We start from the raw sequence: 26,969 nt of genomic DNA, 5'->3' as shown, positions 1-26,969 counted from the left end.
ATATGTATAATTATTGCTCATAACCTTGATGGCTGCTGACTTGTCTGTCAATGCTTTTTACTGATCTGTTTTTATTGTTTGGCTTTTCTCCTGGTTCTGTGATACATTTTTTCTGTGTCTTTGACTGTCTAGCAATGTGATATTGTGGTATATGTGGATTTTATATAGTTCTAAGAATTTTCAGCATTCATCTTGCTGGTTAATTTTTTGTTTTTGCTTGCTTACATATATTCTTTTAAGTCTTCCTGAGGTTTGTTTTCAGTTTTGTGAGGCCTTCCATAAGCAGCTTCTAGTAGCCTAGGGAGAAGCCTGGCAAACCTTTCTGATGTATGGTGATTTATGTTTTTCATTCCTGCTAATTAGAAACTTGAGCTGTTCTAACTGGTGTGCACTTTGTAGAGTTGTTTCCAACGTTCTTTAAGATGAGATTGGCTGTGTCCTTAAGTGGGCTCTGTCTAGGTTCTCCTTGGAATCCTGGCTTAGAAACTACCTCCCATGGGAAGCCATTATGATCATAAAGTTCTATCTCTAGAATAGAATTTACTGTCATGATTGTAGTACTTGAAAACTTGCTTTATGTTGTTTGTAGTTTCTAAAGTTTAAAATGGGGGATATAGAACATTTGAACTTTTTATTCCAATCTTGCCCAGATAGCAGAGGTTTTTAGCAATTTTTAGAGAATACTGTTTTCATGAACTGAGAATTGTGAAAACTATGTTTTGTGGTGCTGTGACAGAATACCTGAGATGTTTTAATTTATAAAGAAAAATGCTTATTTAAGTATGGTTCTAGAGACAAAAATTATATTTGGTAGTTTCATATTATAAAGGCACAACATGGGCCTCATAGGCACCTGGAAAAGAGACAAAGCATGAGTAGTGACCTCTTGTTGCAGCAGACCGCACTGTCCTAGTAAATAATGCAACCTGTGATGGTAAGATGTCATTCATCCTTCTTGATGACTGATCAGCTCTTCAGGCCCTTTTACTCCTAGTCTTAACCCCACCACAGCAGAAATTAAGTTTCATTGTAAGCTTTGGAGGGACAAACCAAACCTAAACTATAGCAAGGATCAAAAAGATTTTCCTTATTGGTGACATACCCAAAGAGCAGCTTTAATATGTAGCTGTTAGCATAATCTGACTATTATTTCCAACTGCAATTTTTCCAAAGTATTAGCAGTTTTGTTCATTTGAATTCAAACAAGTTCTATGTTAAATATGTATGGGAAATTTTTGCCTATATTTTTTACCCTGTTTTCTCTGCCTTTGTTTAGTTTTTGTCTCACATATTATAATTATCAGTGTTTTGCATATAACAGCAATGTATATAATTTTTAGTGATGTGGTTGTTAAAGAAATTGAGTGAAAAAGGTGGCAGAAGATGAGTTTAGGCGAATTATTCAAAGGTTATTTGGACCTTATAAATCATTACAAGGAGTTTTGATCTCATTTTATATATATGATTGGTAGCCTTTATGCACTTTGACTTGGAAGCAACAAGAAATAATTCAAAGGGCTAGATAAAGGATCCTTAAGCATGTACTATTCTTGCATAGGTACCAAGTTCCATCTCCAATGTTTACCCCTATCAGGCAGCTCACAGCCACCTGTCACTCAGGCAACACACAATCATGTGTCACTCCAGCATTAAGGATGTCCAATGGTCTTCCTGGGTTACCCACACATACCCATGCACAGATCCATAATTAAAAGAAAAATGATTTCTTAAAACAAATAATTTGCATTTTAAGCAGATTTTGCAAGTAGATTATAGGAAGGTAAAGCATATGTAAAGTCCTGTTGTGGGTTCTAATGAGAGACTAGAGAAAGTGGGTTATTTCAAGGCTTATTTGTTGTGAACTTTAGTAAGACTTGATAGGTTAGATTTAAGATAAGTCTGTAAAACAAATTTGACTTCTGTTCACTGACAGTTGTTGTTTAATCTATCTTTGACTGTGTCTATTTCCTTTTCAGGGAAGATAGCCACCTTACATTCCAAAGCAGACAGTATTAGACAGCGATGTGTAACATTTCTCCACTACATTAAAGTTTTCATCTTCAGGTAGGATAACAGATGAGTGTTTTTCTTTCTGCATGGATGTCTGTGGGTATATTCCATAGACTCTTGTATACTTACTGTATCAAATGCCTTTTTAGGTGCCTGAAAGTGCAAGATACTGAGAGCCACAATCTTCATGTCCATCCCTATGAGGCTTTGGAAGCTCAGCTTCCTTCGATGTTGATTGATGAACTTCGTGGATTACTTCTGTATATTGGACATCTAGCTGAGCTTCCCAGTGTTACTCTAGGAGCATTTGTAAATCAAAACCAGATTAAGGTTTGATTAGTTTGTTTTTTAAATTATTCAACATTTTTCTCCCTCAAGAAAAAGTATTCAAGTATAAGAAGAATTGATACAAGCATGGCATGAAATGAAACTCTGATCTCCTATCTGGTTAATTGTGTTGTTTTTTACTGTATAAATGTGCCTTTCCTTAGTTTCTTCATTTATACAACTTACTCAACTTCCAGGAGTTATGGGAAGAATTAAATGGTTTGCCTAAAGTGCTTACAATACTACTCTGAATCAATAGCTGTTCTCTATTTGAAAGTGTAAATGCTTAGAAATTTCAAATACAAATTACCATCTTTGAAATTTCTGTCATTCTCATTAGTAAAGGTTGGGGCAAATGCCATGTCATCTATATATTACAGTAAAATTTAAGAAAAGGTCCTTTTTTTTTTAAGATAGTGTCTTAATAATCTGAGGCTGGCCTCTGTATGACATTGGACTGCTGATCTTTCTGCCTTCTTCCCAAGTGTTGGGATTGCACACTCAAACTATTACGGCCAGTTCATGGAGTGCTGGATCCTGGGTCTTTATGTATGCTGGCACAGCAAACTAACAACTATACCCTTGTTCTCAAAGAAAAATCATTGTATGGAAAATCATCATATGGAATTATACACTTGCATGTCCTATCACAGCTTAATGGTAGATTATTTATCACATGCATAGTGTTGGGTTCAATCTTCAAGACTTCAAAGGAAAAAATTTAGATTTTGAAACCTACATTTACATATTCTTAGACTTTGTTGTAATGTGGTTGGTTGTTTTAACTGTGCTTCTTTTTTCTACTAATGATAGACACTCATTCTGAAGTTTGACTTTTTTAAAATGGTATTAATAGCATAGTGTAGTTTATGGGTAAATAACAAATCTGTATGTGAAAATTGGAGCATAGGTAAATGACAAATTATAATGCATGTGATTATCTGAACTTTTAATACCTCCTGTTATATTTGGCTTTACTAATATCAGTAAGTTTTAGTAATATACTTGTCAAAATTTATAGTTTGGTGAACTTTAACAAGAACAACAATATTGACTTTATCAGCAATCACTATGTAATAAGGTCTAAAATAATTTATAGGTTAATGTATTTCATCCATGGAAAATAAGCCAGTTACTGCTTTTTACAATCTGTCGCAATAAAGGTACATGGGTAGATTTTGGAGGGTTTCTGTAATTGGAGTGGTTGTATTTTCTGGATATCCATCAAATGCATAAGAAAATAAACATGGATTACTTATCTGTAAGCAGAAAGAAGCTGTTATCTGAGTTTTGTGGACATTTTGATTTGAGTATCTTGAAAAAATATTTACAAGATCAAGTATTAAAGCAGGAGAACTTTTTAAAATATAAAATATATACCAAAATACTGTTCTGTAATAAAATGCACTTTTAAAAACTTAGGCTTTTATATATTTTTATATACAGTATATCAATCTTAAATATGGAAAGCATTATTTTAGCTACTATTTCCAGTTGAGCATCTATCTGAAAAATTTGCATTGGAGATGTTACTTATTAGATATTGTATATCAGTTTATTTTATTTCTCTTTGTTTCTTTTTCATCAAGTAACCTGACTTTCCAGATAGATGATTGGCCTTTGTGTGTGTGTGTGTGTGTGTGTGTGTGTGTGTGTGTGTGTGTGTTTATACTTGTTTTTTTTTTTAATGTCATATTATTTGTGCTGTTAAAAATACTTTGAATTTTACATTTGTGGCTACAGTTCCTCTCTTTTACTATATGCAGGGGGTGGGGAGCTAAAGAAATGCTCAGAGGTTAAGAGCAGTCTGCTCTTCCAGAAGACTGGGTTTGATTCCCAGCACCACATGATGGCTCACAGGCATCTGTAACTCCAGTTCCAGAGGATCTCATGTATTCTTTCAGTCTCCATCATCATTAGGCATGCACATGGTGCATATGCATACATCCAGACAACAGCCATATTCGTAATAATTAAAACATATGTAGGGAGATAGAAAATCAATACTAGCTTCTGTAGATGGATGTGATAACAATGGATTGCATTTCCCTCATTGATGTAAAACGTCATATTTATCCCTTCCCTATTTTTGCTGTTTGTTATCTCTCTCTGTGCCACTGTTGTTTATTAGTCTAGCACTTTTGTGTTTGTATATCTGATAAGGAAAATCCTTCATCATTTTTTGTTGGTATTTCAGTGGAACCTGTTAATGTCACTAATGTTTTAGAGTGATACTCATTGTTGACTAGTGGTAACCAGTGCAGCATAGAGCTAAAGTTTTTCACTTGAGTTTGATAGAATTGAGTTTAAATACTCAATCATGAATTGAGAGAGAAATTTTTTTGCCTTTGTCAACTCCCCCCCCCCTTTTTTTTTTTTTTTTTTTTTTGTTAAGTTTTCCAGACAGGGTTACTCTGTAACATCCCTGACTGTCCTGGAACTTGATCTATAGACCAGGCTGGCCTTGAACTCACAGAGATCCTCCTGCCTCTGCCTCCTGAGTGCTGGAACTAAAGGTGTGTGTCCCTACCTCCTGGGCAACTTCCATTTCTTAATGAGGATGACTACATATAATTGGCATGATAGTCTGAAGTTCTCTTTTTCATATTTTGTGGTTCTTGTGCACTCACTGCACTAAAGAATTATTTCTTGGCAAGGTGTTAGTGGCGCATGCCTTTAATCCCAGCACTGGGGAGGCAGAGATAGGTGGATCTCTGTGAGTTCAAGGCCAGCCTGGTCTACAGAGCAAGTTCCAGGACAGCCTCCAAAACTGTAATACAGAGAAACCTTGTCTTGAAAAACCAAAAAGAAAAAAAAAAGAATTATTTCTTAGCTGATTTCTAAAGCAGAAACTGTATCTTAAGATTGCTTTATAGCTAAGTAGGATTAGTGGTCTATACTATGCCAGTCTGTTCAGCCATCCCAATAATGTTTCTGTATTAAACCAGCAAGGATCTCCAGCCAGAGAATTCTCTAATCAAGACAAAATTTTTCTGAGCCTTTGGATAGTTAATTAGTAGTTAACTGGTTCTTTATCTGTGCATGTACTAGTTTTTTGATGTGCAAAATACCTATTTTAAGTATGAATTTTTGCTATTAATGTCATTCACAGCTCTTCCCACCATCGTGGCATTTATTACATCTCCACTTGGATACCCATTGGCTGGTGCTAGAAATACTTCACATGCTGAGTGAAAAATTGAGTAAGTTTATGGGTTTAATTCTCTTAAAAAATCCAAACTTTCATTGCTTTTAAAACTGTAATTAGCCAGCTGAGTATGCTGGCATATCGTCTGTAATTCCAGCTCTTGGGAGGCCAGCCTGGATTAGATGATGAATTCTGGTCAGCCTGAGCTATGAAGAGATATCCTCTTTAAAAGAAGGTCAGCAATATATTGAATTATAAGTACTCAATGTCATTTTTTAAAAAAGTAGTTAAGGAGATGTTTATCCCCTCTTTTCACCCAGAGTATCTATTATTCAAGCCCCATAACCCCAGTTCCCCAGATAAATGGAAAATAGTTGAGTTTATTTTTTAGTCTTTGATATCTTGGCATATATGTATTCATTTTTGTTAATAACTGCAGGCAGTATGGGTGTACTTTTTAGCAGATTGTATGTGTATGTTTGTGTGTGTATGTGTTTACTTGCATCAGTAGTATGTTCACACTTTTGGCATGTATAGTGACCAGAAGTCAACATCACAAATTTCCACCTTATTTTTTTGAGTCCAGGTAGGTGTTTGATTTTTGTCTTTTGAGACAGGGTTCTTCTATGTAACAGTCCTGGCTGTCCTGGGATTGCTTCTGTAGACAGGCCTGTCTTGAGCTCACAGAGATCCACCTGCCTCTGTCTCTAGAGTGCTGGGGTTAAAGGCTTGGGTGACCACTGCCTGACTGAGACAAGGTCTCTTACTAACTGAACATACACGTACCATTTTGGCTTAGCGAGCCAATAGGCCCTCAGGATCTGCCTTCCCTTGCACTAGATTGTAGGTCCTTGCTGCCATATCCAGCTTTTGCTTGGGTGCTGGGAATTGTAATAGGGTTTATAGTGATGCAGCAGTGTTTTACCTGCTAAGATACCTCCTCAACTCCCATTTAGCAACTCCCATTTAGATAACTGTTTGGGAAAGTACTTGTGGTTTAGTTTTCCTGAGGCTGTGTTACACTAATTTAGCCATGTCTCTTTTTAATACTAGTTTCTGGATTTTTTAAATAAATGCTTTTCCAGAAGATACATATGTATATATGTTTAATTTCTATATTCTGTAAAATATTTTCTTAGACATACAATGGGATATTGACATTTTGATGTTAATTTTAGGTTATGTGCTTTTTCTTCAGACTCTTGCCAGTATTGGACTAAGTATTGCTGATGCATGGAAAGCGATACTGAATGTCTTCTTTTCTTAGGTTTTCTGGTTGTCATTTAGCTGCCACATTTCTGTAATTTTGATTTTCTGTTAGAAATTTTCTAAATTTTTAAGAATCTTATATTTCTAATGCTGTGAATTATTTTTTGTTTTTTGTTTTTGTTTCTGGTCTGTATCTATCTTTCATCTATCCATCTATCCATCTAACTACCGTCTATCTTCAGACAGAGTTTCACTAACTCTTTAGGCCCAGCTGACCTAGACCTCAGTATGCAGACCAGGCTGTCCTGCTGTACTGGAACTGAAAGAGAGCTACGTGTCTCCACCTTTGGAGTGTTGGGATTAAAGTCCTGTACACAGACACACAGATAAACAAAAGGCACTCACAGATTTATAATTACTGTACTCATATTTTAGAACAGTATTCATGTGGATATACAGATGTAGTACAAGTTTTGGTTATTGTTTACCTTGGTATGCTTTGCTTTATGCCACAAAACAATTACAAGTGGTGAACATACTAGCATCAATTAAAAGACTAATGTTAGCTGCTTTGTTCTTAGAGGACTGATGTTTTTCTTTTATTTTGAAGTGATAGAGCGGTAAGCTTTTCAAAGATGGCCTCATTAACATAAGAGAAGTCAATTAAACTGAATATAGAATTGGAAAAGATTTTTTAGGTAATGATTGGACCCATAAACAATTACTCTCAAATTGAACTTATAAAAGAAAATCTTAAATTGTGTTGTACTTTAGAGAAATTTTAAGAGGAAAAATCATTTTCTTGTGAGAATTAATAAAAATCTGTGGTTTTTAAAGTAGAATTTATTTTATTTTGCAGAACAAGTTGTTTATGGTCGTCATTTTATCAGTCAGGCAGGTGACAGTTTAACCAACGTCAGCCTATTTGAAGAACATTGTGAAAATCTTCTTTGTGACTTAATAAGCCTGTCGATCAACAGATATGACAAGGTAATGTTTTAAGAATTATTAATGTTTTAGTGGCAACAATCCTTAGTACATGTGGTTTAATATATAAGAATTTGAAATGGTTTCCATGTTAAAAAGTTTCTTGTTTTATGTTTGGTTACTGATATTGGTGAGCTAAATAGTATGAGAATGTAAATGCTTACATTTGCTAAAATATTTTTTATATATATGCTGGTATATATGTCTATCTGCTTGATATAAATGTTTACAGTAGGCTGGAATTCATCTTACAAGTTAATTTTTAAAGTGGTACATTAAAATATAAAGTTAAGACATTTTAATGTGGTAAATCATGTTTTGATAAACATACATTATATAAAACAGGTTAAAATGATCACATCTTTATCATTATGGTAAAAACATTCAGAATACTTTGTTTTAGCTTTTCAAAATATTTAGTATGTACCTACCTATCTTTACTTTCTGTGTACAGTTGTATACTGGAACTCCTTTTTCCTTCCTATCAGTAGCTTGAAGCATGTTTACTTTGCCTTATAACAAATGCAAATTTATTTCTAAGTTTCTGTTAGGAATCTATGGAGAGAGAGAGAGAGAGAGAGAGAGAGAGAGAGAGAGAGAGAGAGAGAGAGAGAGAGAGAGTCTGTCTGTCTTAGATGGAACTGACTGTGAGCTTCATTCATTCAACCCTATACTCTAAACAGGTGTGATGTAAAGAATGTTGTACTAGAAAATAGTTTTGCCAATGTCTCTTTCACTTTCTGTAGTTACTGTTACATTGCTGTGCTGATTTTAGTAGTCGCGACAGAGCTTATTTCTAACAAAATCTTAAACGTGTACTGCTTAACCCATGCTTGAAAAAAATTTTTTAAGCTGAAAAAACAGTTAGTGAAATGACACTTTTTCTTGAATTGAAAAACAGTTTAACTCTTTGTAACAATTATCCCTGTGACATATAAATAGCTCTGTTTCTTTTTGTAGATTAGGCCTTCAGAAGCATTAATGGTTAATCATTACTCGTGCTCCTGTGTTAAAGAATTGTGGGTTCTACTTATTCATCTTCTAGACCACAGAAGTAAATGGTCTGTTGCAGAAGTAAGTTGGACAATTGATATTTAGTTGTTGCTACTAGTTTGTATATTGAATATCTCTGTGTGGGAGAATGGCTACTCAAATCACATACAGTGTTTTGTTTGCATAGTAGGATATTCTGCTATATAGCTGTGTCTTCTAGAGAACATGCATTAATAGAGTATATAAGGGCATCTGTTACAAGAGATTGACTAACACAGTTATAGAAGCTGATCCTGGAATGTGGAGACCCAGAGTACTGACCACACAAGTTACAGTCCGAGATGAAAGACCTGACAGCCAGGGGAGCCAACAGATCTAGTCTTATTCCAAAGCTGCAGGGAGGGAAAAATTACACACCAACTTGAAGAAGACTTCCTTGATTAACAGGCAGCTTTTTAGTTTGAATGACATGTCTGATTAGTTGAAGGGATCCATTCACCCACCCACATTAGGGAGGGCGGGCATCCTGTTTTACTCAACCTACCAATTTAAATGTTAAATGTGCATCCAGTAACATTTAACTTGCTATCTTGGTACTCTGTGCCTGGTCAATTTGACACATAAAATGAACATTATTTATGCATATATGTACATGATAGGATGAGGTTTCTTGAAGTAATATGGTTTCCCAATATATTATGAAATGACATGAGCAAAGTGCAAGGATTATACTCTGCCACCTTTTATGTGGGAAAGCAGAGAAAAGGGTGTGTGTTCCCATGCGCTACTGTACACAAAGAAATACTGGAATTACAAGACGCTGTTGGCCTTGGTGAATAAAAAAAGCACAATTTGTTGAGTGCTGATGTAGAGGTGTCACGAGCAGTGGGACAGGAGCCACAGACAGATCTGCTGCAGCCTGAGGGGATCTCTTAAGAGATCTCTTCTGAAGTGAAGGTGGAATTCCTGACTTCACCTCAGAAAAGTATTTCAGGAGGAGTCAATAGGAAGCAGGATTGGAATTAAGTGGTCTGTCTATCATTTGTCTATCTGTGTATCTATCATCCATCTATCCATCCATCCATCATCACATCATTTCCTCCCTCCAGACCCTCTCTCTCATCTGTTCCCTACCCACTTGGCTCTCATTCAGATTAACAGTCTCCTCTTTATTTACATGTATATTTGTGTGTATGGGTGATTTTTCTTTGGGGAGGGCTGTTTTTCCCACTCTTACCTTTCCTTAGTTGCCTGTAGTGCCTTCTGTAGCATTGAAGCTTCCTGTGCTTTCTCCTTCCACATCAGTATGTCTCTTGATGCCATTCTTGTTCACTTTGTGCTTAGCAGCTATGCCGGGTACAACTCATGGGTGTATAACTCATGGGTGTAGCTTCTCTGACACAGCAAGATTCCTGTTTCTCTGACTCTTGTCATCTCTAATACAAGGGAAGGAATAAAATTGCCAGCGAGAATGAGGGCAAGCGAGCAAAGAGCAAGAGCTTCCCCTTTTCCATGCTTATATAGGCTGGCCCCAAAATGGTTGGCCCAGATTTAAGGCAGATCTTCCCACCTCAAAAGACCTGACTCTAGGCTAGGTCTTCCCACTTCAAACGATTCAGTCAAGAAAGTCTCACAGGTTTACTCGTCTACTTGGGTTTTAGTTAATTCCAGAAATATTCAAGTTGACAATCAAGAATAGCCATTAAAAGTGTACTTCATTGTCAACCTTGACAACAATCATATTTCCTTATCTCATAGTTATGCCTAATGTGATATAACTAATCTTGTACAACCTCAAATGCATTATATATATTTTAGAATAGATGGCAATGTCGCTTGAGGGACATTCTTTTAGTATCTCAAAACTTGAAATTGATAACCACTGATATTCTCTCAGTTGATGTTAAATTACATGATAAATCCAGGAAAGAAAATACAAATACCTTCACGAATACATACCTAACAAACTGACAGACACTTATCAGTTATAATCCTCATTTCTGCAACTGATTATGTGACCTTAACTTTATTATTATGTATACAGTGTTCTACCTGCATACCAGAAGAGGACACCAGATCTTATTATAGATGGTTGTGAGCTACCATGTGGTTGCTGGGAATTGAACTCAGGACCTCTGGAAGAGCAGACAATTCTCTTAACCTCTGAGCCATCTTTCCAGCCCCTTAGCTGGTATTTTTAACTACCTTTCTATATTTCATCCATCCTCAGCAAGAACCTCAGCAGATTCTTCTCCTGGAGGAGTGACTGTACCTTGATTCTTGAAGGATCTTTGCCCTTTGCCACCCTACCTGAATTAGGCTGTTGTAGTTTCCTATTGATTTTAGTCACATGATGTGGTAGCACCAAGAGATTCCCTGAAGGATCCCCTGCACTCCAAATATAATCTTTCTTACTTCCATTGTTAAGAAGCAATCCAATTTCCCCATGACAGTCTGGATCAATCACCTCTCCTAACACTACTACTCCCTTCTCAGTCTGTTGGCTTAAGGGAATCAGAAGCCCAAAGTGGCCAAGGTGAAGTCAGCTTCCAGTTCAGTGGAATGTTTGAGTGTTTATTGTGTCTCCTGGCAGGAGCACTCCCCACTGGAATCAAACTACACCTATTGCAGATGACATGGATATATAGATCTGGATCATATATTTTATATAACAGACCTCAAAATTTCTATTAGGAAACTTCTAGAAAAGATAAATTCAGCAGTGTTAGGATACAGAATCAACAATAGGGTATGTATTGTGTGGGGAGAATTCCGAGTGCTTGTTGGAAATCAGCACTTTTAGAGGTGGGAATACAGATCTCTGCATTAGTTGTTGTAGAAAGTCATTTCCCCAAAGATTAATTTGAACATAGTAACATAACTCTCTGACTACCACTTTACCTTCTGGACCTATGCATTGTAATTTTGTAGTACTTTGTTTAGTCTCCTTTAGTTCCCAACCCTATTAGGATTGAATTTACCTCCATAATAGGCCATTGGGAGGGCTATTCTCTTATATGGTTATAATAGAGACATCAGCTTCATAAGTAACCCTGTATACTTTTTTAAAAACATTTTTGAATCCAATATGATTTAGCATTTTCCATTAATAAAGTGCTTATAGCTACAGTTTATCTGTACTACCAAGTCCTCACTTGTGAAGTACTTTTTTCCATGACTGGGCTACATGAAGCAATAATAATAATTGTGCAATTTTTCTTCTTTAAATTGTCAGTCAGTGGACACTTTGAACTTGATTACATTTTCCCCTATGTAATCTTCATCAGTGACTCTTGTATGAACATTGACTCTTTTCATGGATAAGTTACTTTAACCCAATAAAAAAAGTTCAACTGTTGCATATAGTATAGATCCCCAACATATCCTGTGTGTAACATAAAGAACATTGAAAAAGGGACATGGCAATATCTTTAGGGCGTTGAATATCAATAGCAGCACTTCTTGAAAGAATAGATGGATTACAGTCTGAAGGTGGCACAAATGGTAATGTTTTGGCATTTAAACCTTCTAAATTTATAGAGCCTGGGGGTGGGGGATCCTCAATCTATCTCCCAATTGTTGACTAGTATTGTTATTGTTGCTAGATAATGTATTGGCATTTTTACCATATTTCGATTCCACATTCTTAGCACGTGGGGTTTTTTTGCACTTAGGGCAGCTAAGTCAAGGAGTTCCTTGATCTGGGCATCATTTGTTGTAAGGACAATTTATATTGTTTAAGTGGTCAAGGTCTGCCACAACTGAAACATTTTGCAGACATCTTCTGTCGTTGGACAGGAGGTTTCTAAAACAGCTAAGTTTGCTGTTATAGATCCCACATTTCTACATAAATCCTGAAAGAGTATAACATGTCTTTCTAAGGTCTGGTTATTCCTTGGCACTCTTCATTGGCATTATCAAAGCCAGCTGTTTTAATAAATTGAATTGGTTCTCCGTTTACTTGTTTTTCAATAGCATCAAGTTTCCCTATTAAATCCACATATGGCTCAGAGGGGCTTTGTGTAGTCAGATCCCCTGTCAATTTTCATGTAGGAGAGTTGCAGGAACATTAAGCAACTGATGATCTGGTGATACCTAGTTGTCTGTCAGTATTTCATTATCTGTCATTTCCAGGATTGTCCCTTGGTCCTACTTGTTGAACTTTTTCATGGGCTTTATTTGCAAGCCACATTTGCCACTGAAGAAACTGGGAAGGTCTAAGAATTGTTTTGGCAATTATATGGCAACCATTGTGCATTATTGCTCCAACCAAAACGATATTCAAAACAAATATGGAGTGGTCATTCCACAGGAAGAGCAAGCCCTTTAAAAAATATTTCATTATATCTATGTCTAATCCCTGTCAACCTTTTAGATTTTGCTGAGATGGCACTGGAAATACCAAGCACAAATTACTCATGAGATCGGGGAGGAATTAGTTAACTCCTTTTCAAACATGCTCTGTCTTAGCCTGCCGAGGTTGTAAACATAGCATTTTCCTAAGCTCTCCTAAATCCTCATCAAAAAGTGGAGAGAATCAAGATTAGATTATCAAAGTCCTCATCCCAAGCTTCAGGATCATCCTCAGGCAGTGGAAATTATATATTTAAAGGAGGCTCCAGTAAGAGAGCTGAGGGAACCATTACGGGCATAGTTGTTGGTAATCATCTTTGTATTCAGTTATCCCAGAAATATTTTTACAACAGTCCAAATTAATGCCCGTGACCCAAAATTGAATGGGGATCTTTCCCCCTTGTTTATATACCTTTTCTTTATTCTTTTGGACTGTACCACACTTCATCATCTAAAAATTCCTTTTTCTGCAAACCAGGGATTATAATCATAAGCATCTTGCAAACTGTGTAATAGTTGTGATTTTAATACTTGTGCTCTACCTTTTAAAAAAAACTGTACAAGTTTGACATAAGGCAAAGTCTTGCCTGGTTTTTGCCCTGCTGTTTCCATTGACCCCCTTCATTAAGGGTACCCACTCTTATCATAGCTGATATCAGGTCCCTGTTGGTGCCACTGTCACTGTTTTAGAGGTGGTGGGACCTGGGAGAATAGAGTTGTTAAATGAGACAGACTAAAGTCGCATGTAGTAGCCAACTTTATTCAGAGCCTCAGACAATTTATATTCCAAAGATTTAAAAGGGTCACATGAGTATAGTTCAAACTGTATACAATCACAAGGACAAATTGCACATGGCAAAGCCATGTTTCCATAGAGGCATATAAAGGGTACTTTAAACATTTAATTGAATAACAACAGCAAGCAATAATGAGTAATCTGAAGTAAACTCACTCCTGTCTGCTACACCTGAGAGGAGCACGAAAATACATTTCACGAATAGCTCTGTGTGTTGAAGAAACTGAGGTCACTGGACTCTTACTTTTCTTGGATTGTTCTCACACTCAGAATTTTTAAAGATTCCATTCCTGGACTGTGTTCTGGCACCTTTCCTTTGCTTTTCTTTAAAAAAAAATTCATAATCTCACCTACATCTTCTGTTCTCTCTGTATGTTTATGCTCGGTCTCAGTTCATTCTAATTTGAAAAGCTTTCCTTTTAATTTTCTAGTCCAGTTAATTGCGTTTTCTTTCAATTCCATCTTCATTTCCACTTGAGTTCTATTTAGTGTTCTCTTTACTGAATTCCATTCTCAAGTCCTGGATTATTTTGTCATTTCCATCAGCTTTATATTTGTGTTTTCTTGGGATCGCCCAGGCATTTATTCTATTTAAGTTCACTGAGCTCTTTCTTTGTTTCTTTTTTAAATAACTTGAATTCTTTAATGAAGTTTATGAGTATTTTAAATTCCATATCTTGGGAATTACCTAGGGCACTGCTCATTGGCAACATTTCTACAGGACTCCTGGATTTGGAATAGAGAGATGGATTTGTTCTTTCATAATTGTATTTTTGTGATGAGATCTGGGCATGTGGACCTTTTTGTTATTTCTGTGTCAGATATGGGCAGAGGAGGTTAGGGTAGAAGTGAGGATGTGTGGGTGTGGTTGAGCATGGAGGTTGGCTATGGCTTCGATTAGTATAGTATAAAAGACTTGACTGGTTTGCAAGAACCTGTCCTGGTCCAACCCTGGAGTTTGGGGGCATAAATCTGGGCATTGTAGAGAATGGGAGGAGGGCAGGATCACATGGACTCACCACACTAGACCTTGGAGAAAGGTGTGTAGGATCTGGCTGAGTAGAGAGGTTAGAATGTGACATGAAAGAGGTCTGGGTAGGGGGACACACTCAGGGTAGATCTTGGCAGAAGATTTGGTTGATTATGGTGCAGGCAGGCTGACTATATTAGGTTGGGGTACTGGAACCCAAGGAAAATCTGGGCATTGTGGAGAGAAAGGATTAAGTGTTTTCACTGGGATAGATACTGGAAAAGGATAAGCAAGATGGATTAAGAGTGTTTTAGTAGTTTTTGTTTTGGTCTAAGCATAGGTGTTAGAGAGTCACTTAGGAAAAGTGTGCAAGTACACCCAAGAGTATGGTCTTCTAGAGAAAGTTACCCTTAAGTGTCTTAATAGCCAAGCATGTATGATTTTGAGGCTTTTGACATTGCACCTCAAAGGATTCATAAGGGAGCTTAAATGAGTTCATGGGTAATTAGTTCTAGATGTGCATCCATAATTTAAATGAATTCTTACAGTAGTTCCAGATGTGCATCCATGAGATTACTATTGTTAGGGTAAAACTGGAAGTCTTAACTCTTCCCCAGTTCCTTCTAGATCCCTCTCTACCTTCCTACTCAATACTACTCCATGTTCTTTCTCTTTTAGAAAAAATAAGGCATGTGCATGCATGTACACACACCCCAACACCAACAGAGTTCAATTTGTGTTGACTTACTATGAGCCTGGACCTGCCTTTGAGTGTCTTTGATACACACAGTGTCGCTCTATTAAAAAAAAAAAGCAGCTTATTTTTCTTCTCCCAGCAGCTCTAGCAGCTATCTATTTTTAACAACTTCTTGACTAGGGGTAAGACTTGGTGCTAATTTCACCTCCTCAGGTGCTGGAATTTTGTCTGGATTGAGCTTGTGCAGGTCTTATGCATGCTGTCACAGTATTGTGCTGATTGCTTTCCTTGAAGTAAGTGGCAATCCTCAAACTCACTCTGGAGTGGTTCTTTTTTTTTTTCTCATCTTCCCTTAATTTTCTGTGTTTTCCTATCCTGCCTCAATACAGTTTCATTGTGACTTTTCATGTATCTCTGATTTTAGAAACATGTTAATGTTTCCTATGCTCAAAAATAGTGATTGTTAGAAGGTGCACTGAGTGGAAAATAAAATGGAAGTCATTGAAGCCATCTATATGTAACATGATAAATAAAAGACCCAGTAGCAGATATTGGGGTTCAGACTTCAAGCTGAGGGTCAGAAAAGCAAAGTAGCGGGCCAGTAGCTCTAGTTCTACCTCAGGCTGAATGGGCTGATCCTGCTGCTCAGTGTGACTGGAGAATCCTGAGACGAGTATCTTTCTGTCTTGCTCGATACTGAGCCTTCCTGTCTTCAGTGTGACTGGAGAATCAGTGCCTCCTACTGAATACTGAAGACCCTGCTTCCATCTTTTATACCCCTCTAGTGCTGGATTAAAGGCATGTTATGTTATCTGTTATTCTTTTAAACTGGTTCAGTCTTGTGTATCCCTGGGTGGCTTTGAACTCAGAGAGATCTACCTCTTAATCCTGAGTCCTAGGATTAAAGGTGTGTACCACCACCTCATAGTTTCTGGCTGCTGGGATTAAAGGTGTGCTCCTGGCTTCTATGGCCTGTGGCTGACTTTGCTTTCTGAATCCTCAGGCAAGCTGTAATAAATCATAAATAATATATCACTGCATCTATATTTCAAATGAATAAAAACATAGTACAGAGGTTGGAAATACTAATCTAGATAATGTTAGAATATACCAATTTGCCTACGTCCTTTTAAGACTAAACACAAATTTATAAACTACAAATAACAGGGTTTCACCATTTAGCCCAGCTATCTTGGAAATTGTGCTCCAGCATCCTGAGTGGTGGGATTCTAGGTGTGAGCCACCATGCAATGCTAACACAGGACTTATTAGGACATTTATTTCAAACATTACGTGTTGGCTATTTTAGACCTGTTTATAGTCTGAAACTCAGAAAATCTTGAATATTATCTAGGTTTGTCACATAATGGAGGGGAAGCTAGCATAATCCATGAGTGAATTAGAATAAAGCTAGTTATGGATGTATATTTGTGTACGTATATTTCCTGTCTTTTTCATTAGATAAACCTAGAAGCAGTCAATTCGTAGTCAAATGGTATGGAATAGTGATTTGTACAGATTTGGTTTCAAAAATGACCCCTATCTAGTGATCGCCACCAATGCTCCTTGGACAAATGACTGACTTTAGGTGGGTGAATAGAAAATGAAAATGAACCCAAAACATGCCAGAAATTGTTTACTAAAAAAATGATGGAACATGTTTGAAGAGCACAAGAACCAAATGAAAATCTTCCATATATCTCTGTGATAACAAGTGATGATTTGATTTATATAAGACGTGGTTGAGCGGGTAATGATCTGCATAGCACCCGTGCTGATAAGAATAAGTGGGGAGAAGGGATTCTTTTCTGATACATATATACCAAGAAAGCATCATAAAAAAATACTGTGAGTATAATTGTTTCAATCAAGATTCTTCTTTTTTATTTAAAAAAAAAGTTGTTTTTCATTTTAAATACAAACCACAGTTCCCCCTCTCTCCCCTGCTTCACACCTCCACCCCTTCCTATCCCTCATCTACTCCTTAGAGGGAGTCAACAAAGTCTGGCATACCAAGTTGAGGCCCCTCTGTCTTGTATTAAGGCTGAGCAAGGTATCCCTCCAAAGGGAATGGGCTCAAAAAAGCTAGTTCATGCTCCTGGGATAGATCCTGGTCTCTTTGCCAGGGGCCTTCTCATCAGATCAAGCCATATAACTGTTACCCACATTCAGAGGGCCTGTTTTGGTCCCATGCATGTTCCCCAGCTGTCAGTCTATAGTCCCTGAACTCCTACCAGCCCAGGTCAACTGTGTCTGTGGTCTTCTTCATCGTGTATCTTGACCCCCCTTGTTCATATGATCCCTCCTCCCTCTCTTCAGCTGAACCCCAGGAGCTCAGCCCAGTGTTTGGCTGTGGATCACTGCATCTGCTTCCATCAGTTACTGGATGTAGGCTATATGATGACAATTAGGGTAGTTACTAATCTGATTAAAGGGGAAGGCCCTTTCAGATACCCTCTCCACTGTTGCTAGGAGTCTTAGGTGGGGCCATTCTTGTGGATTCCTGAGAATTTCTCTACCATCAGGGTTTCTCCTTAACTCCATTAGGGCTCCTTTTATCAAGATATCTCTTTCATTGCTCTCCCCTTCCGTTCCTCCCACAGCTCCATCTTCATGATCCCTCATGTTCCCATCCCCCATTCCCTCCCTTATACCACCCCTTCCAGTTTATCCAGGAGATCTTAACTATTTTCTCTTTCTGGGTCCCTGCATGTGTGTCTCTTTTAGGGTTCCCCTTTTTACCTAGCTTCTCTGGGGTTGTAGATTGTAGCCTGGTTATCCTTTCAATCAAGATTCTTCATTGGTTGCTCAGCATAGTGGAAAAAAAAGTGATATGAATTTTTGTATTGATTTGTTTCCTGAGACAATCTCACTATGGGTACCTGTGATCGTTTCCAGTGTGCTTACCTTATACCCCACTCTCTGGATATTAGATATGTTGCCATTATTTTGAGCTTAGAAAAGTAGGATATGTAATACAAGTTCTAATAGGTCTCAAAAATAAAAGCCTAGAGTCAGGTACAGGGGTAAATGCTGAGAGACGAAGGAGCATGCCACAGCCACACCTTACCTCGCCAGCTTCCCAGCTGAAAAGAGAGGTAGTTCCTTCTTCCTCTTGCCTGCATTCCTGTCTACATCCAGCCATCTCATTTCTTGTCTCCACCTAGTGCTGGGATTAAAGGTGTGTACCACCATGCCCGGCCTCCATGGATAGGCAGTAGCAAGCTCCACCCTCTGATCTTCAGGCACATTTTATTTGCACAAACAAGATACCACCATAGGTATGTTTGTAGTTTTGTAAATTACTCCACATAGTATTTATCAGTTAGAGAGAAGAAAGTGGTAATTTCATAGATCATAGCTGACAGCAGTCTGGAAGATGTTACCTCACAATAGGATCAGTGGACACCATGCTGCACCCCATGTGATGCAGGTCAGTCAGGACTTGCACAGAGAAACCCTGTCTCCTGAAAACCAAAGAGCAAGCAAACAAAATGTTTATGTGTCTTTCTTGCCCAAATTGTGTGAGGTCATCATGAAGAGACACCAGTCATATCAGTTATTTCAAAACATAAAGTTATGCATAGTAAAATTTGAATAAATGTTATAACTAAAGGCAGTTCAGGATTGTTTCATAATGGTATCAGAGAAACTTTAAATAAGGTTTGTTATATATAGTATTGAAGAGAGAAATACAAATGGAAAATAAAGAAGCATGATATCTGAAAACTTGTAGTTAGAAAAAGTAGTACAACAGAAAAAAAATAGAAGTTTTCCAGTTTTAATGAAAACTAATCAAATTAAGAAACCCAAATAACCTAGTTTGTATAACTAAACAAAAAAGCATCTGTTCCATTGCAGTGAAGCCACAGAGTTCAAAGACAAAGAGATTAAACACATAACAGAAAATTATTGAGTGAAATTAGGGGCTGGGTGTGATGAAAACCTTGGGTTTAATTCCTAGCATCACACATAGAATAGTGACTGATGGATGGCTTACTTCTCAGCAGCAGAGGAAGCCCGCAGAAGAACAGTCTTCATTGTAGTGAAACAAAATATTCACCAGCTTAAAATTCTCACCCAACAAAGGTAAAACAAAGCTGTTTCCAGCGAAACAAGAACATAGTACAAAGTTATTTCAACAAATAACAGTGATACCATAATGGGAGAGGACTGCAGTGTGGGAAAAAATATATAGGAAACAGGAAATAATTTAGGGTGGGCTGTGTAGTAAGTTTAAGGCCAGCCTGGCAATTAAGCAGGACCCTACCTCAAAATGAAAATTTTCTTAAAAGGCTTTAATAGAGGTCAGGGCTAGAGCACTATCCTTGGAAAGACAATGTCCTAGGTTTAATTCCATGAAAAACAAAGAAATGCCAAAATTACAGTAATAATTAGCATATTACTGTGTGGGTTAGGCATAAGTGAGTTTTCTAAGAGTGCTGTTTTGTTTAAGAAAAGGATGTTTGTTTTTGTTCCTTTAAGAAGACATTTGAATTTATCCTGTTTTCAATGTCCTCATTAAGAGCAGATTTATTAACTTACAGAGAAATACAAAGTGTATGCAGCCAAAAAAATAACATAGATACAGTAGGTTTGCAGCTAGAAGAACAGTATAAGATTGTTTTTATGTTAATTTATTATATATGAATACATATTTATGTTATATTAAATTACATTTTCCTTTTTTTCTTTTACTCTTCTTTCATACATTATTGGTCACAGTTTCCTCTCGCTCCATTCCACCCACCACGTCCTCCTACGTCCCTTCTCCCCTTTATCTATTCCTCCATTTCCCTTAAAAAATAAAATAAATAAAAAACAAAATAGGCCTCCCAGGCATATCCTTTGAATTTGGCCTAACAAGTTAACTAAGACTAGGCAAAAGCCCTCATACCCAGGCTGGACTGGGTAGCCCATTAGGAGGAAAAGGGTCCTAGGCATAAGCAAAAGAGTAAGAGCCACCCCCCATTTCCCACTATTGAGAGTCCCACAAGAACACTAAGTAACACGGCCCTAAGTTATATGCAGAGGATCTAGATCAGATCCATTTAGGGTCTGTGTTTACCTCTTGAGTCTGAGTCCCTATAAGCCCTGCTTACTTGATTTTGTAGACCCTGTTCTCCTGGTTGTTCTCTACCCCTCTGGCCCCTACAATTCTATCCCCCCCCCCCCCTTCTGTGGTGTTCCCTTGACTCCTCCGAGTTTGGCTCCCACCTGCTCCCATCTAATGCACTAGGGCTTTCATAGTGGCTATACATGTTCGCACTCCCACCAGCAATGGGGAGTGTTGCCCTTGTTCCATATCCTCCCTAGCATGAGCTGTCACTTGTGTTTTTGATTTTATCCATTTAGATAGGTAGGTGTAAGATAGAATCTCAGGGTAGTTTTGATTTGCATTTCTCTGTGTTTCTCAGCCATCAGAGATTCCTTTGTTAAGAATTCTCTGTTTAGAGCTGTACCCCCATGTTTTAATTGGATTACTTAGTTTGTTGATGTTTTGTTTTGTGAGTTCTTTATATATTTCGGATATTAGCTCTTTGTTGTGTGTAGAGTTGGTGAAAATCTTTTCCTATTCTCTAGACTGGTGTTTTATCCCATTGATGGTGTTTTTTGGCCTTTTAGTTTAGAAGTTTTCAGTTTCATAAGGTCCCAGTTGCTTGGTGTTCATCTTAGTGTCTTTGCTATCATTGTTCTGTTGAGGAAGTTGTCTCCTTTGCCACTGAGTTCAAGGTTATCTCTCACTGTCTCTTTTGTCAGGTTCAGTTTTATGTTGGGGTCTTTGATCCAGGAACTTGTGTTTCATGCCAGGTGTTACAGATCAATTTGCATGTCAAATGCTGAAATCTAGGTAGATCAGCAACAATTGTTGGATACTTTCTTCCAATTTGTATTTCTTGAGTTTGTGGCTATTGTGCAGAATGTTGATTCCCTGATTTCTTTCTCAATCCATTTGTCATTTGTGTGTAGGAGGGCTACTGAATTTTTCTTTTTAATTAATCCTCTATCTAGCCACTTTACTAAAGATGTTTATCAGCCATAGGACTTCCCTGATATAATTTTGGGGGTTCTCTTATGTATACTATCGAATCTGCAACTAATGGTATTTTAGCTTCTTCCTTTCCAATTTGTGGCCCCTTGTTCTCCTTCAGTTGTCTCATTGCTCCGGCTAAAACTTCAGTTACTGTATTGAATAGATATGGAGAGAATGGAGAGCCTTGTCTTGTTCCTGGTTTAAGTGGAATGCCTTGACTAAGTTTCTCTCCATTTCATTTGATGTTGCCTATTGGCTTGCTGTAAATTGCTTTTATTATGTTTAGGTATGTCTCTTTTATCCCTGACATCTCCAACTTTCATCATGAAAGGGTGTTGGATTTTTGTCACAGGCTTTTTCAGCATCTAATGAGTTGATCATGTGGATTTTTTTCTTTCAGTTTGTGCATATGGTAGGTTTCAGTGACTGATTTTTATATGTTGAACCATCCCTGCATTTCTGGGATGAAGCCTAGTTATCATGGTAGATGATCTTTTTTATTTGTTCTTAGATTCAGTTTGTAAGTATTTTATTGAGTATTTTTGCATTGATATTCATGAGGGAAGTTGGTCTGAAATTATCTTTGAATCTTTCTGTAGTTTGTGTATCAAGGTGACTGTGTCCTCATAAAATAAATTTGGCAATTTGTGTAATAACTTGAGAAGTATTTGTGTTAGCTCTTCTTTGAAAGTCTGGTAGAATTCTGCATTAAAACTATCTGGCCCTGGTGTTTTTTTATGGTTGGGAAACTTTTAATGACTGCTTCTGTTTCTTTGGGGGTTATAGGTCTATTTAAATTGTGTATTTGATCGTGAATTGGCTTTTGGTAATTGGTATCTATAAAGTGTCCACTCTTTTTAGATTTTCAAATTTTGTGGAGCACAGGTTTTGAAAGTATGACCAAATGATTGTTTTGATTTTCTTGGTGTCTGTTGTTATGGTCTATTTTTTGTTTCTGATTTTGTTAATTTGGATATTCTCTTTTTACTTAGGTTGGGTAAAAGTTTGTCTTGTTGATTTTTTCTTCAAGAACTTTTTTGCTTCATTGATTCTTTGTATTTTATCTTTGTTTCTATTTTATTGATTTCAGCCATCAATTTGATTATTTCCTTCTATTTACTTCTATTTGCTTCTTTTTGTTTTAGAGTTTTTACATTTACTGGTATGAGGTCTCTCCAATTTCCTTATGTAGGCGCTTATGCTATGAAATTCCCTCTTAGTACCACTTTCACTAAGTTCCATAGGACTGGGTATGTTGTACATTCATTTTTATTGAATTCTAGGAAGTTTTAATTTCATATTTCTTTCTTGACTCAGCATTCATTTACTAGATACTTGTTCATTTTCCATGAGTTTGTAGGCTTTCTGTTGTTGAAATCAATTTTAATCTGGTATTTCACAGAATGCAGGGGGCTATTTCAATTTTCTTTCTATTTAGACTTGCTTTGTGACCTAGAATTTTGTAGGCCTCGGGTTGAGTAGTGTTTCCTCAGTATTTGTGTGCTAGGATATGGTGATGAGGAGAGAGGGTGCTTGGGTTGGGGGGATAGTTTGGATAGGCACCTAGGTAGTGTTGGTGTTCTGGGGGCAGGGGTCTTGCCACTTAGTTCTGAGTGCCATCATGACTCTGGTAAAGCACAGTGATTCCGTTTGAATTGTGGGCTGGTGTAAGGTGATGGGGACAGGGGGAGTTGTTGGTAGACTGAGTGGGCTCCAAGTAAGTGGTGGTGGTCTGCAAGAATGGGTCGGGAGATCTTACCTGGGTCCTGCGTGCTGGTGTGGCCTCTGGCAAACTAGGGGGTTGTGAGCCTGGATATGGTGATGAGGAGCAGTGGGAAGTTGGTAGTATGCTGAGCGGGCTCTTAGGGAGTGTTGGAGGTTTGTGTGTGTGTGATGGGAGGGGTTACTTGGGGTTCTAGTTTTATTAATAGTTCCCTGTGAGGATTACCAGATGATACATTTAAAAGATAAACTTTTAGAATGTTCTATTGGGTGTTAACAAAGATACCTGTCAAATAATAAAACACATCAGGGTTCATAACTGATGATTGGTTTTGTGTGTGTTTCATTATGAACAGGAAAAACTTTAAGTCAAAGCTCATTAGAATAGTGTCTTAATTTAACTGAATTATTTTCTTTTGTTTCCATAGTCATTTTGGAATTGGTTGAATAAACTTCTTAAAAGACTTCTTGACAAATCAAGTGACCAAAGAAGACCTTCTGTTTCTCTAACCCAGGCCAAGGATCCAATAGGCTTTAGTTGGTGGATTAGTGTTCATGTAGCATCATTGTACCATATTGATCGCCATGGTGTATCAGATGAACTGGTAAGAATTATATTTGTTTTTGTTTTTAATTTTTGTATACTATCAGTACACTATCTTTAAAGACAAATGTAAAGCAATGAGTAGTAAATAAAAAGTCATGGGGAAACTTTTTTTTCTATGTTCAATGTTTTTGTAAACATCTACTAATCTTGTGAAGAGTTATAAAGTTCACGTTTTTATTATTTGATAAGTAGAAAGGAATTTGTAGAAGACTTGGTCTTTCCAGTCTTGGCTCTCTGCTCATAAGTCTTGTCTGGACTTTGAGTAAATTGGACAAGATTTTCTGATCCTCTGTTTCCTCGTGGGAAATCATTGATTTGCATTACTCCAAAGTTCTCTTCTAGTTGTAAATTCTTCAAGAGTGTCAAAGGGCACACATATATATGTCTCCCTGAAATGAATCAATTGGTTTTGTTTGTAATAGAATGAAAGTCTCTTTTGGGGCTGGAGATAACAGCTCAGTGGTTAAGAAGACATACCGCTTTCGCAAAGGATCTGAGTTTCGTTCACTGCATCCACACTGGGAGGGTCACAGCTACTGTAACTTTAGCTCTGAAGGATCTGCTATACTCTTTGAGCTGAGCCTGCTGCAGACAGCTGCAGTGGTGCTCAAACCCACACAACAGTTTTCTTTTGAAAGTGTTTCTTTTGCATAACAGTTCTTTCGAGGTGCTTTTCCTTAAATTTTTCTTTTGCAGTTATCAAATATACTTCAAACAAGAAGACAGGTTTTTATCTATTGAATTGTTGTTTAGTTGGAAACATTCTTTTATGGTATTACTTAAAATTTCTTGTGACTTAACCACTTAGTAAATATACTTATTTGAAACCCTATTTGATGTTTTTAATTTTCATGTGTGTATAATTTATTCCATTCTCAGAAAACAACAGAATTATACCAACATATCAGTTCCTTGAAATTCAGACTTCTGAGGCAGGGGGTTTGACACAAATTCAAGATTAGCCTGGGTCAGCCTGGGTTATGGGGTAAAGTCTTGTCTCAAAATCCAGCCCTTCAAACTAAAACAGGCAGGTTTCTAGGCCTCAACTCTGTAGATCCTTATTTAGTAATCTGATTTGGGGTTTGTGGATCTTTTTTTTTGTTGTTGTTGTTGTTTTGTTTTTCGAGACAGGGTTTCTCTGTATTGTTTTGGAGGCTGTCCTGGAACTCGCTCTGTAGAGTGAGCTGGCCTCAAACTCATAAAGATCCACCTGCCTCTGCCTCCCTCCCAAGTGCTGGGATTAAAGGTGTGCGCCACCAACGTCCGGTGCTATGGGGTTTGTGAATCTTTATGATTAAAATATTCCTTGGTTTCAGCCTCTGGAGGTATGGGAAATCATTCTCTATGCTTCTTGTCTTAGGATTTCTATTGCTGTGAAGAGGCACCATGACCACAGAAATTCTTATAAAGGAAAGCGTTTAATTAGGTGGCTTACAGTTTAGAGGTTCAGTCCATTGTCATCATGGTGGGACTGGCAGCCTGCAGCCAGATGTGGTACTGGGCAAGGAGCTAATAATTCTATGTCTTTGATCCACAGGTAGTAGGAAGTGAAGTGTCTCACTGGGTGTAGCTTAAGCAGAGGAGACCTCACAGCCCACCCCGATAGTGACACACTTCTTCTGAAAGGCCACTCTATTCTGACAAGGCCACATCTCGTAATAGTGCTACTCCTAATGAACTTATGGAGCCAATTAATTCAAACTGCCACACTTAGGAAATGTGTTCCTTGATAGAGTTTGTTCTTTGAAACATTGAACAACTTGATCTCTGAGATGTCATCTATGGTATCTGCATGTTAGGACTGACACTATTGAAGCAGTAGAAAGACCTCTGGAAGTCCTCCATATATCGCCTTTAATAACAAAAGCTATCTAAGGAAATCTCAAGATTAACGTAGTATTGTAAGAAGTTCATGTGTACCTCAGTTTGGCAATGTAAGCTGCCGTTTTTTTTTTTCTTTTGAAAGTAAGTAAAGTGAATTGACATGGATGAACTGCATTGCATGTCCTTTGGTTCTGTTCATGAGAGTTTGCTTTGCTGATACATAATATATGCTCAAATTTTAGCCGTTGTCATAATTACTCTTATTTATTAAGTACTTTTGTGAAATAGTATGCTGATGTTTAACATCATTTACTTACTAGAATATTAGAGCAACATTAAGAGAATGAAAAGATTGCCTATAATTCTGAAGTCCCAACCTAAGCATTTTTATTTCTCTTCCTGTTCGACGTAGTTCCTCTAAGAACACATTCTTTATTTTAATCAGTGTATATAAATGTAGTACTTTGCAAAGACCTTCTGAGTTGTATTAGGTGTTATAATAAATGTTGATAAGAGGATCTCTATGAAATAACATTGTACTTACTTTGCTTCAGGGGATATGCTTTTAGATTACTAATATTTGTTTGAACTGTAGTAACACTGTAGTGGGTGCTATATTTCAGTAGTGGTTGATACTTACCTCTAGATAGTCCCTGTGTTGTTCTGTCATTGCTGCTACCATGCACTGGTGGTTTATTCTGAGAATTCTGGAGATTATTGCTTTTATTAATGTGGAGTCAAGATAGTGAATGAGTGTGTCTTTTAATTTTGTTCCTCTGTGACTTTCTTTTGCCAGAATACTTAAAAATTTTGTCTGCAATCATATTTTTTTATGTGGAAGGATTTTTAAAGGAAACTGCCATATTTGAAAATAGAAGCTTTTCAGTGATTAAAAATAATTGCAATATATATTTATGTATGTACATATAAAATAAAAGTCACTTCTAGATGTGTATTCTCAGAGTTTCCAATATTTATGAACTTTGTTATGGATTTTAAAGAAATAATTTGGCATTTTTATTAGGTCTGGAAATGCATATTGCATTTACAGCATATGTAATATTCCAATTATTATTAACTTTTTAGTGTGTTAAAAAGTAAGAGAGAAGATGATATATCCATTTTACAGATAAACAAGTGAGGTACATAGTGATTAAGGGTCACTTTGTTTTGTATTTTGTCACTTAGATAAACTCGACTCTTTTTTTTTTTAAGAGTTCTCCGAAGGATTTACTCTTACAAGTAGATCTTTGGTAGCATAGCCATGTGCTCTAGTTTGCCATAGTTAATTC

General features: G+C 37.1%; 1 protein-coding gene across 1 annotated transcript in view; it reads left to right on the top strand.

Moving 5' to 3' along the window:
* Positions 1 to 26,969, top strand: part of Mms22l (MMS22 like, DNA repair protein) — a 124,167-nt gene that overhangs the window by 5,048 nt on the left and 92,150 nt on the right. The window contains exons 5-10 of the mRNA XM_040740717.1: positions 1,977 to 2,064; positions 2,160 to 2,340; positions 5,450 to 5,540; positions 7,554 to 7,684; positions 8,642 to 8,755; positions 23,675 to 23,851. Coding sequence (XP_040596651.1) covers positions 1,977 to 2,064; positions 2,160 to 2,340; positions 5,450 to 5,540; positions 7,554 to 7,684; positions 8,642 to 8,755; positions 23,675 to 23,851 — 782 coding nt within the window. The remainder of the gene's footprint in view (positions 1 to 1,976; positions 2,065 to 2,159; positions 2,341 to 5,449; positions 5,541 to 7,553; positions 7,685 to 8,641; positions 8,756 to 23,674; positions 23,852 to 26,969) is intronic.

Source organism: Mesocricetus auratus, unplaced genomic scaffold (assembly GCF_017639785.1).
Source record: "Mesocricetus auratus isolate SY011 unplaced genomic scaffold, BCM_Maur_2.0 Super-Scaffold_6730, whole genome shotgun sequence".
Classification (NCBI taxonomy): domain Eukaryota; kingdom Metazoa; phylum Chordata; class Mammalia; order Rodentia; family Cricetidae; genus Mesocricetus; species Mesocricetus auratus.
This window is presented reverse-complemented; position numbering and strand designations above follow the sequence as displayed.